The 13,572-nt window shown below is 51.8% G+C and overlaps 2 protein-coding genes across 13 annotated transcripts in view; one reads left to right on the plus strand and one right to left on the minus strand.

Annotated features, from left to right (window-relative positions):
• On the plus strand, positions 1-7,211 carry EIF3J (eukaryotic translation initiation factor 3 subunit J). 2 transcript variants are annotated; one of them, XM_015873294.2, is made up of 8 exons: positions 1-39; positions 148-248; positions 2,873-2,930; positions 3,140-3,231; positions 3,933-4,047; positions 4,387-4,545; positions 5,377-5,450; positions 6,176-7,211. In XM_015873294.2, exons 1-8 carry the CDS (start codon positions 15-17, stop codon positions 6,305-6,307), a joined length of 756 nt encoding a protein of 251 aa, XP_015728780.2. In that variant the 5' UTR covers positions 1-14; the 3' UTR covers positions 6,308-7,211. The 2 variants fall into 2 exon arrangements, with proteins under 2 accessions (XP_015728780.2, XP_015728782.2); XM_015873296.2 differs by having other exon boundaries at positions 6,179-7,211.
• The window catches only part of SPG11 (SPG11 vesicle trafficking associated, spatacsin), a 24,276-nt gene continuing 17,865 nt past the window's right edge, over positions 7,162-13,572 (minus strand). For 5 of the 11 annotated variants that reach the window (XM_085515154.1, XM_085515151.1, XM_085515155.1 and 2 more), the window contains 12 exons: positions 13,162-13,376; positions 12,302-13,043; positions 11,678-11,820; positions 11,306-11,504; positions 10,628-10,765; positions 10,235-10,368; positions 9,786-9,893; positions 9,332-9,500; positions 8,786-8,874; positions 8,488-8,643; positions 8,111-8,262; positions 7,639-8,007 (listed from right to left, as the gene is read on the minus strand). In XM_085515154.1, the coding sequence (XP_085371280.1) occupies positions 7,827-8,007; positions 8,111-8,262; positions 8,488-8,643; positions 8,786-8,874; positions 9,332-9,500; positions 9,786-9,893; positions 10,235-10,368; positions 10,628-10,765; positions 11,306-11,504; positions 11,678-11,820; positions 12,302-13,043; positions 13,162-13,376 (2,426 nt within the window). In that variant the 3' untranslated portion in view covers positions 7,639-7,826. Of the gene's footprint in view, positions 7,451-7,638; positions 8,039-8,110; positions 8,263-8,487; positions 8,644-8,785; positions 8,875-9,331; positions 9,501-9,785; positions 9,894-10,234; positions 10,369-10,627; positions 10,766-11,305; positions 11,505-11,677; positions 11,846-12,301; positions 13,044-13,161; positions 13,377-13,572 lie in introns of those variants that run through there. The other 6 variants (XR_014934237.1, XR_014934238.1, XM_085515152.1 and 3 more) reach the window with 6 other exon arrangements.

Genomic DNA, 13,572 nt, shown 5'->3' on the forward strand with positions numbered 1-13,572 from the left:
GCTCCCGCGGCAAGATGGCGGCCGAGGCGGATTCCTGGGGTAGGTGTCGGCCTGGACCCGGTCCATCCGTTCCATCCGTTCCATCCGTTCGGTCCGTCCGGTCCTCGCTCCGCTCACCCGCTGTCCTTTCTGCTTCCCCCCACACAGACGCCGACACCTTCGAGGTGGTGGAGCCGGTGGCGAAGCGGTTGGTGCCGGGGGTGGCCGGAGATCGCTGGGCCGGAGAGGACGAGGACGACGACGTGAAGGTGCGTCGGGCCGGGACACTCAGCGCCGGGTCGGGCCGCTCCGATCGGATCCGGGCCGTGATGCGCTGTTGGCCGTCGGGTGTTGTTCGCTGTGGGGCCCGGGAGCCGACACGGCCCGAACGCGGCTCCTGGCGCGGTCCGGTACCGCTGGGCCACGGGGAGCGGAGTCGGGCCGGGAGCGGGTACGGGGAGCCGGGCGGGGAGGAGCCGGAGCTGCGGGGGGTGTCACGGTGCTGCCGGAACCGAGCGGGGCTGCAGGGCGGGATGGCGGCCACGGGCTGACGGAGCAGCGCTGGGATGGGGGGTTTGAGGCGCTGCAGCACGTGGAGGAGGGAGGATGGAGCCGGGAGCCGGGCTGCATTACAGCGAGTGACTGAACTACAGCGAGTGAATGCACTACAGCGAGGGGCTGCATTACAACGAGTCTCCTGCCGCCTGGCCCCGCTGTGCTCCCAGCACGGAGCTCTGTGTGCACAGCAGCCGGGCAGCACGTGTGGGTGGGATCGAGATGGAAGGAGCCGAAGCTCACAGCAGCGTTTTGTGGCCGGTCCAGCTGCTGTCGGGGCTGTGACACGCAGCGGTGCAGCTCGGGGTGTCGCCTGGTCGCCACGTTGTGGTCGCTGGGTGAAGCCCTGCACGGTGCTGGGTGAGGGCTCAGTGCTCGGCTGGGTCGGGCTGTGCCGCTGTTTGGAGGATATTGGAACCACCAGCACCATTGGAGCTTAGGGTGGAATTCCTTCTGTGGGCAGTGTGAGAGCGTTCCCTTTATAAAGAGATACTTGTGTGAGTTAGGAGCTGTCTGTTCTGCTTCTGCAGCACAGTGACACCACACCCTGTGGTTATCACTGCTGTGGCATTACAGCACACAAGGTGAGTGGGGGTATCTCTGTGAGCAGCGTGGTTACAGCGTCACTGGATGCACGTATGTGACACTGGCTGCAGTGTGTGTGTACCTGTGTGTGTTTATATAGAACACATACAGAGCGCTGGTGAAGTTTGCTTTTCTGCCTTCCTTTGGAAGTGAGGAACCTTCCTGGTATCCAGCGTGTCCAGGAGAACTGCTCTGTGGGGTGGTGCTCATAGGGACAGCTCTGCTGTCATAAAGGAGCAGCTCCCCGTGTGCAGCAGTTTGGCTTCCTCCCCCTTTCTCGGGGTCACACTATTAGTACCAGAGCTGCACCTGGAGCTGAGGGCTGGATGGCAGATAGGAGTGTTTCATTTCCATTTGCTCGTTGTTTAAATGCTGGAGATCTCAGGGCTGAGCCTGGGAGGTGGATACTGGAGCTCCTTGTTTGCCAGGGTCAGCCGTGGAGTATGGATATAAGGGAAAGATGTGAGCGCGGTGTTTTGCGTGTTCATGTTCTTGCTTTGTTTCCCACATATGGATCCTGTAGTTTGTTTTGCAGTTGTTTTGATAACGATCTTAAAGTAACCCCAGAGTTCAGGAAACATTGACTTCCCCAGGTTTCAGATCATCATCTTCATTGGTAACGCAGCTGCTCTCAGCTGTTACCGGGCACAGCTTGCCCAGCAGACAGGCCTGGTGCCAACAGGGTTCGCTCTATTTATCCCTGGGCAGCTCTTGGTTGGAGGCTGTGCCCTGGCTCAGTGTCAGTGCTGGAGGAGGAGAGATGGGGCTCAGCTCCTGCTCCAGCTGCAGCGGTGGGAGCAGCTGCTGCACACTGACCCCTGCACACTCACTGCTGCACACTCACCCCTGCTCACTCACTCCTGCAGTGCTGACAGGTGCCTGGAGCAGCTTTGGGGCGGGTTGTTCCCATCTGAAGGCAGCAGTTGTTGGAGGAGGCGGTCGCTTCCTGCAGCCCCGTTGGTGCTCGCTGCCCTCCTGCTCTGTGTGCTCGATCTAAACCCCTCCGTGCAGGCTGGGCACCGAGCACAGCAGTGCTGAGAATGGCTGTTTAAGAAATGGGTGTAACAGGTTTAATTAGATACGAGCTGAATGAGCGCTGCTGCAGATTCAAGTCAGCCTCCTGGAATGTGGATGGAAGCCGGCTCTGCCACAGGTGCGGGTTGGCCCAGGGGAGCTGTGGGGATGCGCTGTGACGCCGCGTTCCTCCTCCGGGTAAATGGCTGCTCTGAGTGCTCACGTTTCTGCTCTGAGGCCCAGCTGGGGATTGTGGTTGTAAAGCTCACCCATAACGTGTGCATGGCCTGCGTGGCTTCTGTGCAGACCAGGCCCTGCCAAAGGTGAGCTCTTAAGCTTACAGGTTCCACTCGTGCTGGTAACTCAAAGTAGATTCCTGGGCCATTTCTTGGCTTTAACTTGTGGTGCCACATGTACCTTCAGGGCTGTGACAAAGCGCTGATCTGCACACAGAGGGCATCAGTGGGACCTGGAGGGGCACCAGGGGAAGAACACGTGTCCATTAATGATACCCAGCTAATTGTTGGGAGGGGGCTGCACAGCTGACGGCACTGTGCTCAGCTCCCAGATCAGAGCCCGTATTTTACAGCTCCAACAGCTCAACTCCCCACTTCCTAACTCAAATGAATGGATTTGAGAGCATTTAAAAAGGCCGTATGAAAGCTGCTGTCCTCTGCGTTTGCCAAGTAGAAATACGTAAAAGCATCAACATGTGTCTTAATGAAGACTTCCTTTGTAGGATAACTGGGATGATGAGGAGGAAGAGGAGGAAGTCAAGGAGACGGAGGTGAAACAAGGTGAGGCTGACCAGGAGCGACCTCAGTGTGTGCAGCTCCCGCTGCTTTTGTCTGTCTGCCCTTGTAGGGCTGGTTTGGGCCTTGACACAGTGTGGCCTCTGCCCCCCATCAGTGCTGCCAGCTCAGCTCTGCTGCTCTCTTTGATTTCTGTTTTCCTGGTTACTCAGAAACACTGTGGGATCTCAGGAGCTGTTTTGTTCAATTTACAGAGCCCAAAGTGTCAGAAAAAAAGAAAATAGCAGAAAAGATAAAAGAAAAAGAAAAACAACAGAAGAAAAAGCAAGAGGAGCTGAAAAAAAGGGTAATTCCTGTTCCTTTGTGGGCTCGGGAATGTGGAGGGCTGTGTTGGTTGTGGGCTGTGTGTGGGGGCTGAGCAGGAGCTGTGGGGATCCTGGGCTGGTGGGCTGAATTGAATGTCAGCTGTGTGCTGTGCACATGGGGCTGGTGGTGATAATAAGGTCTGGGCTGTCTGAGGGGAAAGGGAGGGACACCAGGGTCAGGTCTCACTGCGGGGATCAGGGGGGAAAGAGGTAATTGTCCACCCTGGGACAATGAGCTTTGAAGGGCAGCCTGTGCTCCCAGGGCAGTGCAGTAGTGCAGACAGCATCCTTTGTGAGAGCTGTGTCTTCAATGGTCCTGGAGCTGTTCAGGGCCCTGGGCTGCCCCGTCTGCTTTGAGATACAGAGGTCGATGGCCCTGTTGGTGGGGGGGGGTTGGAGCTTCACGATCCTTTTGCTCCCATCCAACCTGAGCCATTCTGTGACTGTGTGTGTGCTGAAGGAATGGATGTGTCATTTCCATAACTCAGTTAAATTACAGAGAAATTAAACAGTTGGCGTTGTTATGATTAATTGGGATGGTTGTTGGGGCTGTGCACACTTGGAGCTCTGACTTCACACAGAAGGTTCTCAGATGGCACTGGAATAAACGTGGTTTCTTGTAAGAGCTCCCCTCAGTGTGATGTTCCCCTGTTACCAGGTGTTCATTTTGTTTTAAATGCAGTTAGAGGCTCCAGAGGAACATAAAGAACTTACACCAGAAGAACAGTTAGCAGACAAACTACGACTAAAGAAATTGCAAGAGGAGTCAGACCTGGAGTTAGCAAAAGAAACGTTTGGTGAGTGTGTGCTGTGCCATGGCAGAGCTGTCAGCTGTGTGCAGGCCTGCAGGGCACTGCTGGGGTGCAAAGAACCAGGGGGATTCTGCACAGAGGGACTCGTTTAGAACTCTCTGTTAAAGGAAGGAGGGCTCTGCAGCCAGCACTGCCCAGAGCACAGTGAGTCTGTGGCCCTGCGGGTTGTTAACGTGGCCGTGATTTGTTTGCAGAGGACGGGGGTTGGAGGAAGTTTGGTTTGGCGGTGCTTGATGAGACAGGGACAACTGAATGGGTTTTGCTCTGGTGTCATCTTTCAGAGCCCGCAGCCAATGCGTTGTAACCGTGTGCCTTCCCTCGCAGGTGTAAATAACACTTGTGGAATAGATGCCATGAATCCCTCTTCAAAAGATGACTTTACGGAATTTGGCAAGCTACTAAAAGAGAAAATCACGCAGTATGAGAAGTCCTTACATTACGCCAGCTTCTTGGAAGCGTTAGTTCGAGACGTTTGTATTTCATGTAAGTACATTGAGGAGCTCCTCAGCCCACTGCCAGGACTGCAGCAGGTGTGACCTTGAGGGTGTGCTATGAGCTGAAACTGAGATCAATGTGCAGCTGGTGCTGAGCTGAGTGTCAGTGTGAGGTTCCATCCCAGCCCGTGCTCTGTGGGGCACATTTGTGTCTTCCTGCAGTCACTTACAAACAGGCACTTAGAGCTGCAGCTCTTCGTGCTGCTCTCCATCTCACCGGTCTGTCTTGAAGCAGTTTCTGGAACACAGACGTTTCTCTGAGCCGGGTAATGGCAGCAGCTCTGCTGGGAGGACTGTTCTAAGAGTGAGATCTTGTAATTCAGGGACTGCGAGATTAATTGCTCTGGAATTCAGCATGTGACCGTACAGAGATAAAGTAACTTACAGCCCCGTGTCCCTGCTCTGGTTGGCTGCAGCAGTTGGGTTTGTTGTGTGAGCCCTTCTGCTGTGCTTTGCTCACTCTGCCCTTCAGCTGCGGGGTGGCTCGGTGCTGTGTACGGCTGTGCACACACAGGGCTGCCTGCAGCAGTGCTGTACGGTCCCAGAGCTGAAGTGAGGGACTCACTGGGCAATTCAGTATTGACACTGTGCTGCTCCTTTTGGTGTCTGAAACAGTCGATATTGTACTGTACTGCATAGTCACGTTGCTCCAGTTGGTTGAGTGTCTCCCTGTTAAGACTGTGTGCGCCAGCTCTTAATTTGCACCCTTCCCTTCTGCACCATCCGTCTCATACCTCTACAGTCATGAGAGGACTGTGATGATGGGAGGGTATGTGAGCACAAAGTTGATGAGGAATCTCTTTTTTTCTTTTCTCTGTAGTGGAAATTGATGATTTGAAGAAGATCACGAATTCATTGACGGTACTATGCAGTGAAAAACAGAAACAGGAGAAGGTGAGACTCGATCCCACAGCTGGATGCAGCTGAGGCAGCTCCTGCTGAAGGTGCTCAATGCCTGCACTGCACAGCAGGTCCAGCGCTGACCTGAACTGCTGCTGGGGTTGTGTGTGACAGTAGGTGACGTTGTAGTCCTGGATACTGATCTAAAACACCCTTATATGTGTGAGGTCAGCAGGAGTTCTATTAAGTCAGAGCACAGGCCAAAGCCTTGGCTGGTAGACTGGAGCTGAGCTGTGTGTTCACATGGTGCTGTCATGGCAGTGAGGAGGCCCAAGTCAAGGCATCACACACAGGGCAGCAGGGCTACAGCATCAGGACAGCAGAACAACTGCAGCCTTAGGCCGAGTTTGTTGCTGGGGTTTGGAATAGCTGATGGTTGGGGTGTGGCAATGGAAGGAGCAATGGCTGCATAGACATGAAAATGAGGTGAGATAATAGCTTAACAGATGCTTATGTGGTACAGAACATAACAGTAGGTTTTGGAGAATAGATTTAAAACCTCGGGTTGGTGGAGATTCAATAATGAGTTGAGCTGTATAGACAGCAATGAAATTGAAGATATCACTAGCAATGCATTTTTCGGAGTGTTAAATCAGGTTAGAGGACGGGTTCGTAGTGGAACAGCAATGCAGGTATTTGCTCCTCTGGGCTCTGTCTAATCAGAAGGAGGACAGACTGCTGTGGCTGTGTCACTAAATCCACTCTCCTTCCTTTTCAAGCAGAGTAAAGCCAAAAAGAAGAAAAAAGGTGTTGTGCCTGGAGGTGGATTAAAGGCTACTATGAAAGATGACCTGGCTGATTATGGAGGATACGATGGAGAATACGTACAAGAGTTTGAAGACTTCATGTGACATTTATCTCCCCTTCTGTTGTCTTTCTGTTGCCCATAACCCCTTAAACATGTAGCACAACTTCTCTTTCTTTAAATTCTGCCAAATGCTGTTATCAAGGTTGCAGTCTCTGTGCTGGTGGCTCGGCGCGGCAGGCGGTGCCCAAGTGCTGCCCTCCCTGTTCTGTGCTCGAGGCGCTGGAAGGAAGCAGCTCAAAAGCTCCAAAATTACAGGGGAAAAAAAAATAAAGGAACAACCCAAAAACCCACAAACCCAAATCACCGAATTCTGCTCCCAGAAATGGCTGTTTGATTTCACAGACAGCCACCAAATTGGAAATGAATTTCAAAGAGGCCGAGCATTACCGGCCCTCTTGTACGACACGGCCTTAACTGAACCTCCTTGAATGAGTTGTTTGATGAGCAGACACCGTTTGCAGCCATGGGTGTGCACTTAGTATTACAGTTGCTTTGTCTTACTTAGAGCTTGAGGTTTTCAGTGTATTGTGAAGGGGAACTGCTGACTTCAGGAGTGGGAGTCGCACGGCTGCACAGGGTGACGTCCACACAGCAGCGCTGGGAGAGAGCAGGGAAAGAGCTCCAGGTTTGGGAAAAACAAAACCAAAACTCACGCCATGATGGTGAGTTTCCATTCGTCTGCATTTCTGCCGGTGCCGCTGGCCGGGTCGGGCCCTTTAACAGTTACTGCCTGGTTTCGGTGTAAAAAACCAAACACGACTTTGGTCTCCTGGGCTGCGGTTGCTCTTTCATGACTCGGCTATTTTCTTTCATTTAAAAACAAACAACTTGCTTAGCAAACTGCAGCAGTTACTACAGTGGGGCAAATTGTTACGTTAACAATTACGACATCCGCAATGTTTTATAAAGCAACTAATTTAATAAAAATCACTATTGTGAGGACTTCACCACAGCGCCCTTTGGACCCTGTTCTTTCTGTGTGCTGCTGTTGGGGAGCAGAGCTTCATCACCCACCATGGCAGCCCTGAGCTCCAGGGAAGGCCTCGTCCCCACGGCTGCTCTGTATGAGCGTGGGAAGGAATCCATAACTGAGCAGAGCACAGATATTCGGTTCTTATTCTCTCTATTGGGTTCTGCTCTCTTGGAGCTTGTTAAACAGGAGCTGGGCTTAAACCTCATCACTAAGCTGGAAAACAGAAACAAGCTGATCAGATTGGAACCAAAGACGACAAACAATGGGTTCTCTGTAGCGTGTAGGAGCCAATTAATTCTGCTCGTTTTATCGTCAGGTTCAGGATGTTTTACTTTGTTTTCCTGCTGGTTGAGGTGCAGTTCCTGCTGCGATCCCTGAGACCCACAGCCAGCAGTCGGGTATTTGAACAGGGTAGGATTTATTGTACACAACACCTTCAGGTTAAGACAGCAGCAGCATTCTAAGTACTTACAACCAGTGCCCTTCTGGAGCTCCTGTTGCACAGCAGCAGGTCACCATGAGTGTTATGAAGCGTGGAGGAGCCCGTACCAACCATTCAGGCTGTGGTGCAGCTTGTGGCGGTTGTGTTCTAGTTGGATAACATATCATTAAGGCAGCATCCGGTCTGGGCGTCCTTCAGGAGCACGTTGACCACATCATAGAACTTGTTGTCATACGCCAGCCTGTAGTGGGTACAGATGTCCTCGCAGTACGTGAGCAGCTTCTTCAGGTTCCTCAGAGCAGCATCGGTGGGCGGCTGCTGCTTACACCTGTGAATAATCCCAGCACACTGGGGGGGGTCTGCAGGCATTTTGCCTTGCAGCTTCTTGTTCTGCCCCTGAAAACCAAAGTTCCCAGTGTGACCTGACTTACTTCTTGGCGATCTCCTCAAACAAGGCAGGTTTCAGCAGTCTCTGCTGTTTGAATTCTTCCAAGTAACCGAAGTCCCCCTTATTGATCACCTGCTGGTACAGAACTTCAGCCCAGTCCGGAACGAACTCATACGCCTCGGCCACAACAGCCGCCTGCAGGGAGAAGAGATGCTGGAGGTACAGGGCAGGAGGAGCTGAGCTGTGCACAGACACATTCCCCTGCTTAGCACAGACGCTGCCTTCTGCCCACAGCAGTGATGGCTGCACACCAAGAGGCCTTGGGGGCCACATGGCATTGCTCACAGGAGCAAAGTGCTGCTGCACCTGCTGGTCACAGCCATCAGCTTCCAACAAAGCAGCAGAGAAAGCCCAGCTTACCTGATAGAATCGCGGCAAGGACACGATGCACTCCATCAAGTTCTGCCTGTTCCTGTTAATCAGCATCGTGCTCTGACCAGTGCTCAGGAAATGCAGCTGCAGAGTGATGAGCTTTGTGAGGCGGCGGCAGCGCAGGGCCTGGCGGACACAGGAGTCCTGCAAACAGAAACGTTCAGAGGGAGGACAAACTGCTGTGAGTGAGGCTGCTGTGTGCTGCAGGACCAACAAGCCCATTGCAGCTCCCTGTTCCCGCAGTGCAGCTCACTTCTCGTGTGCCACGAGCTCTGTGAGGTTTTACCTTGGAGTAACTCTCTGCTGCATCAATGAAGAGGGTCAGAGCTTTCATCAGCAGTTTCTTTAAGTTTGCAACATCCTGAAGAGACTCCTCTGAAATGGGGGAGAAATGGAATCATCAGTTATTTCCATAGGAGAAAAAGGAAGACGAAAAATGCTTCTTAGCAGCAGCCCTGAGCGGCTCCTCTCAGAAAGCAGCAGAGAAATCTCCCTCATCTCTCTAAACAACAAAAACAGCTCTGGGCGACGGTGAAGCTGTTCCAGCTGTTTGTGAGCTAAAGCTGCTGCAGGAGCTGCCAGCACATCCAGAGCACACAGCAGGCACAGACAGGCACAGACACCAGCAGGGCTGGGGGACACAGAAGGGGTGGCTGCAGGAGGGCTGAGCTGCAAGGCGTGGATCTCCTTGTGCTGCTCTGAGCTGTAAAGAACTCACTGAACCCAGATGGCAGCAGGTATCTCACACACAGCAGCAGGTATCTCACACTCACACACACACACACACGAAGTGCACACACTCCCATGTCTTGGTTTTGCAGCTGACACTCACCCCATGGCTGAGATTCGATGAGTTTCAGCTGTATGCAGGCAGCAGCCTCGTGATTCTCTCCGATCTCGCGGCACATGCTGAAGCACAGAGCGATCATGTTGTGCTTCTCGCTGTCCCCGGGGCGGCAGCGCTTGATGTAATCCAGCAGAGCCGTCTTCAGCGTCCCGCTCTGCTCAGACAAAGCGTTACCAAATCAAGACTTAGGAGCTCATTTTTTACTCTCATTGCTGCACTTCAGGCAGCTCAGTCCCAACTCAGTTCTCCACAGTGTGATTATTTCTCTTTGGGGTATCTCATAAAACCCAGAATGAATTCATTACTTGGAAAAGGAATAACACTTCCTACACTCCAGCAGTTGGGAGCCCCAGACGATTCCACCTCGCTGTGTAAATTCCAGTTTCTGATGTAGACACAGTGCTCTGAACACATTCCCCCTCTGTTTCCCACCACCTACCGGGTCTAATTTCTTTCTCATGAGCACTTCAAAGTAATGCTTCTCGTGCAGCAGCTCAAAGATGTAGGTCATCTCATTGTACCTGCCGATCCCAGTGAGAAGGCGAACCTGTGGGAGCAGCAGAGTGAGCACCCAGCTCCCAGTAACAGAAAGACAGACAGAAAGCAGCAGTGCTGTGCTGTGGGCAGGCAGATGTTCCCTCAGATCCAAGAGGAGTTATTTTAAAGTCAGCCCACTGCCCTGTTCTTATTGTGATGTGAAAGGGCGCACTTCTACCAAATACAAACACAAGAGGACCCTGTATGCCCATCAATACATTCCCACCAGCCCTGCACTGAGCACGGTGTGAGTCGGGCAGCACCAGCACTGCCACCCACAGGTGAGGGACTCCTCCAGCCCAACACAGCCCGACCCCTCAGGGCAACAAACACGGCAGCAAACACACGCACCATTAGTCCATACTCATCATTAGGAGCCAAATGCTCATCTGTGAGAAGCCGAGCTGCCTGCAGGACTCTGGTGATTCCTTCCATGTGGCAAGTCAGGCTAAAGCAATTATGGGCCAAAATCAGCAGTTCTGTAACTGAAGAACACAAGGACTCAGGTATTTCAGCTATCGGCACTAACAGAAAATCACAACTGTTGTTCTTCTTGCAGAAAAAATTCACACAGTGCTTCACCAATACATTTACTGTCCATATATTCGGGTTTATTACCATCAAATCTGAGATAAATAATAGATGCTTTTGTCAGCACTGCTTTTATCCTATGTGATGTGATCTTAAGCCAAGCACTGCCACGCTTGGTGCTGCACTCACTGCCGCTGTTTGCCATCTACTCACTGCATGACAGCTCCCCACGGGGCACAGAGGCGATTTTCTCCAGCAGCTTCATGCCCACCATGGTGTGGTCCTGGCACAGCTTCGCGAGCTGCAGGAACGCCTGGCTCTCAGCTGCAGGGTTGGAAACCTGCTTCTGTCCTGCACAGAAACAGCCAGTGATACCCACAGCGACACAAAACCAACACAACCTCATCTGACTGAGACAGGGCTTGGTACTACAGCTCTCAAGACACTTCAGATGATCCCTCATCAGTGGCTCTGACTCATTCTCTCCTATGAATCAGTTCAAACTCATTAACTCAAAAGAAAACTCTTGTTTTCTGCTGGGTCAGTAAATTGACTTTGCTGAGGATGGTGTCAAATCATGCAAGCTTACACAAGTGAACTGATACAAGGGGAACAGGAAGCGCACAGGTCTGCAAGGGAGAAGCAGAAAGCACGAGGAACAGAGGAAAACAGCCTGAACCCCAGATCTCCTCTGATGGCTCATCCCTTCTCACAGAGCTCTGCTGTTAAACCCTGTGATAACGTAATATTTTGATAATCTTACAGGGCTGCCTAAACATCACCATGATCAGCCCTCCAGTGTCTTGAGAGCAAGGGCAATTCTCCAGGTGCAAAGATACCACATTTCCAAACAAACAAGTATTAAAAGCCAAGACTGAGTGCTGTTAGTACCTTTTCCTTCCGAAGAGGCCAGTAACTCCTGCACAACTTCTTTGGCCACCAGCTCTGCCACAGTTTCGGGCTGCAGACCCTGCGTGGTGATGAATGCCTGAGCCCTCCTGCATCTCTCTGCCTGCTGGGATGACAGAATCGCTCGAAGCACTTTCTCAGGGTCGAGGGCTGACATCTCACTGTAGGAGCAGTTCAGTTCCTAAGAAATGCACACGCAGTTAAGAAGGTGCACAACAAAACATCCAAGCACAGAACATACATTGACTTGTGGTATCTCATCTGAAATGGCCAATGCAAGAGGGAAGTGCTGCAGGAGGAGATGAAACTGCTTCAAACTGCCCATTTCTTTAATAAATGTTCCCAGAGCCGTACCTTAGAAAGCTCATACAGACAGAGAACCTGCCTGCAGTAGTTCCTCCCATGGACACATTCATCTATGAGAGCCTTCAGACTGACAACAACTGGATCATCCGGCGCTGGATCTGCGATGTGCGTCCAGTCCTCTAAGCTCGATGCTGCAAACAACAGCACGATGAATTCCTGCCTCACAAAGACAGGTGACAGCAAACCTCGCACCTGCAGCGACACTCCACCAGTCTGCAGCAAATCCAGAATGTCTTCTCAGCCTTTGAAAACTGAGCTCTTGACACTGAGCTCTGATTTAGTATTGCTATTATTGTTAAAACCACTGCCATGCACCAAGAATTCAGATGAATACATTCCCTAAAGCAGTTCCAGCCCCACAAATGTACTCAGTATCTACTAGAGCCTGTGTTCCAGCAGCAGGAACACAGATCACACTCAGGGATGCTTTACCTGGGCTGAATTGTGAACTAGAACAAACAAATGGTTGAGAATCCAAAACACACCAAACCTGCATGGCAGGACTTTGAACCAAATAAATCACCTGCAGAAACTTTGTGAAACAGTATAACTAAGAAGAGCCCTTTAGGACAGCTGCAGTACTTGTCAGGAGGCTGAATTAGTGTTACTTACAGCTTGAGACTCTGCTCTGCTGTGATGCGCTGCTTTCCTGTGTCTTCTCTACTGCCACAAGAGCCTGAATATCTGCGTGCAGTTTGTCCAGATCAGCCTCCCCTGAGGCCAGGGCTCTGCAGTGCAACACCAGTGAGACATCCCTGCTGTAGAGGTGGAAATAGTGACAAACACGGCTGGCTTCATGCACGCTTCCCTCATCGAGGAGGCATCCGACCAGAAACTTGAGTGACTCCTCCTCATCATCAGCCAAGGTCTGCTGACACTCCCCAAACTCAAGACCCTCCACGTTTAAGTAGTTTGGTGTGTTCAGAGCAGGCAGCTTTGAAAAAGAAAACTCCTTGGCCAGGCTGTCAAAAGTAAAATCCCCATTCACTACAGCACGGGAGGTGCGTCCTGACCCGCCTGACCCCTCATCTGCAGATAATGTTTGTTGCGTGATGCGACAAATCCAGACCTGCTTCTCTATTTCTTCTAACTCATCCAGTGCCACCGAGACATCCTTGGCAAGCCAATGGCCAGCCAGAGTGAGCAGTAAATGTCTCTCTGTAACGCTGCTGATCTTCTCATGAGCTGAGGGGTCACACACCAGATTGGCCTGATTCAAAAAGAAATCCGATGCAGCTTTGCTGGAGATGGAATTCCTCTCGAAGCTGTCATTACATTTCTTCCAGAACTTCATTCTTGTCTGCTCTCGATCCCACTCTCCCACGTCTCTCAGAAGTTGGAGATCTCTCAGAATCTGCAAAATTCACACAGATTTTGCAACGCTTCCAAAACAAACAAACACAAAGCAACATTCCCAGTGCTGTCAGCACCAAACACCAGGAGCTGATGGGCACTGCTGCCCCACGCCGTACCTCTCGGGTAACCACGCTGTCTGCAGGCAGCTCAGCCAGCTCCGCCACCTGCCGAGCCAGAGAGAACAGCCCTCGCTCTTGAAGCTGCTCCAGGATGGACCTGCACTCATCCTGAAACGTTTCTGGGCTGCACGTGGTCAGCATGGAGCGACGGATGGACACGGAGGAATCCTTCAGGATCTCACTGAGCGCACAGAGTTTCTTCACATAAGGGCCTGTTTTAAAGGAACGTAAACAATTACAGCAGCTGCTTTTAAACTGCTGCTTATGCCAGTGCACAGCCTGCCAGAGGAGCACAGATCTTACACTCTAAAGCTCATATGGGACTAAAAAGGTATTCTAAACCTTGAACTGAAATAGTTCTGTAGATAATGTGTGCTCCTCACCAACACACACCCGTGCTCACCCATG

Source organism: Coturnix japonica, chromosome 14 (assembly GCF_054131305.1).
Source record: "Coturnix japonica strain WE chromosome 14, WE-NBRP24, whole genome shotgun sequence".
Taxonomy (NCBI): domain Eukaryota; kingdom Metazoa; phylum Chordata; class Aves; order Galliformes; family Phasianidae; genus Coturnix; species Coturnix japonica.

Bases quoted from the DNA above. Each gene is read 5' to 3' on its own strand.
- EIF3J (XM_015873294.2), top strand. From the start codon at position 15: ATGGCGGCCGAGGCGGATTCCTGGG. The intron at 2,931-3,139 runs GTGAGGCTGACC...TTCAATTTACAG, and splicing joins GGAGACGGAGGTGAAACAAG to AGCCCAAAGTGTCAGAAAAA. The intron at 3,232-3,932 runs GTAATTCCTGTT...TTTTAAATGCAG, and splicing joins AAGAGGAGCTGAAAAAAAGG to TTAGAGGCTCCAGAGGAACA.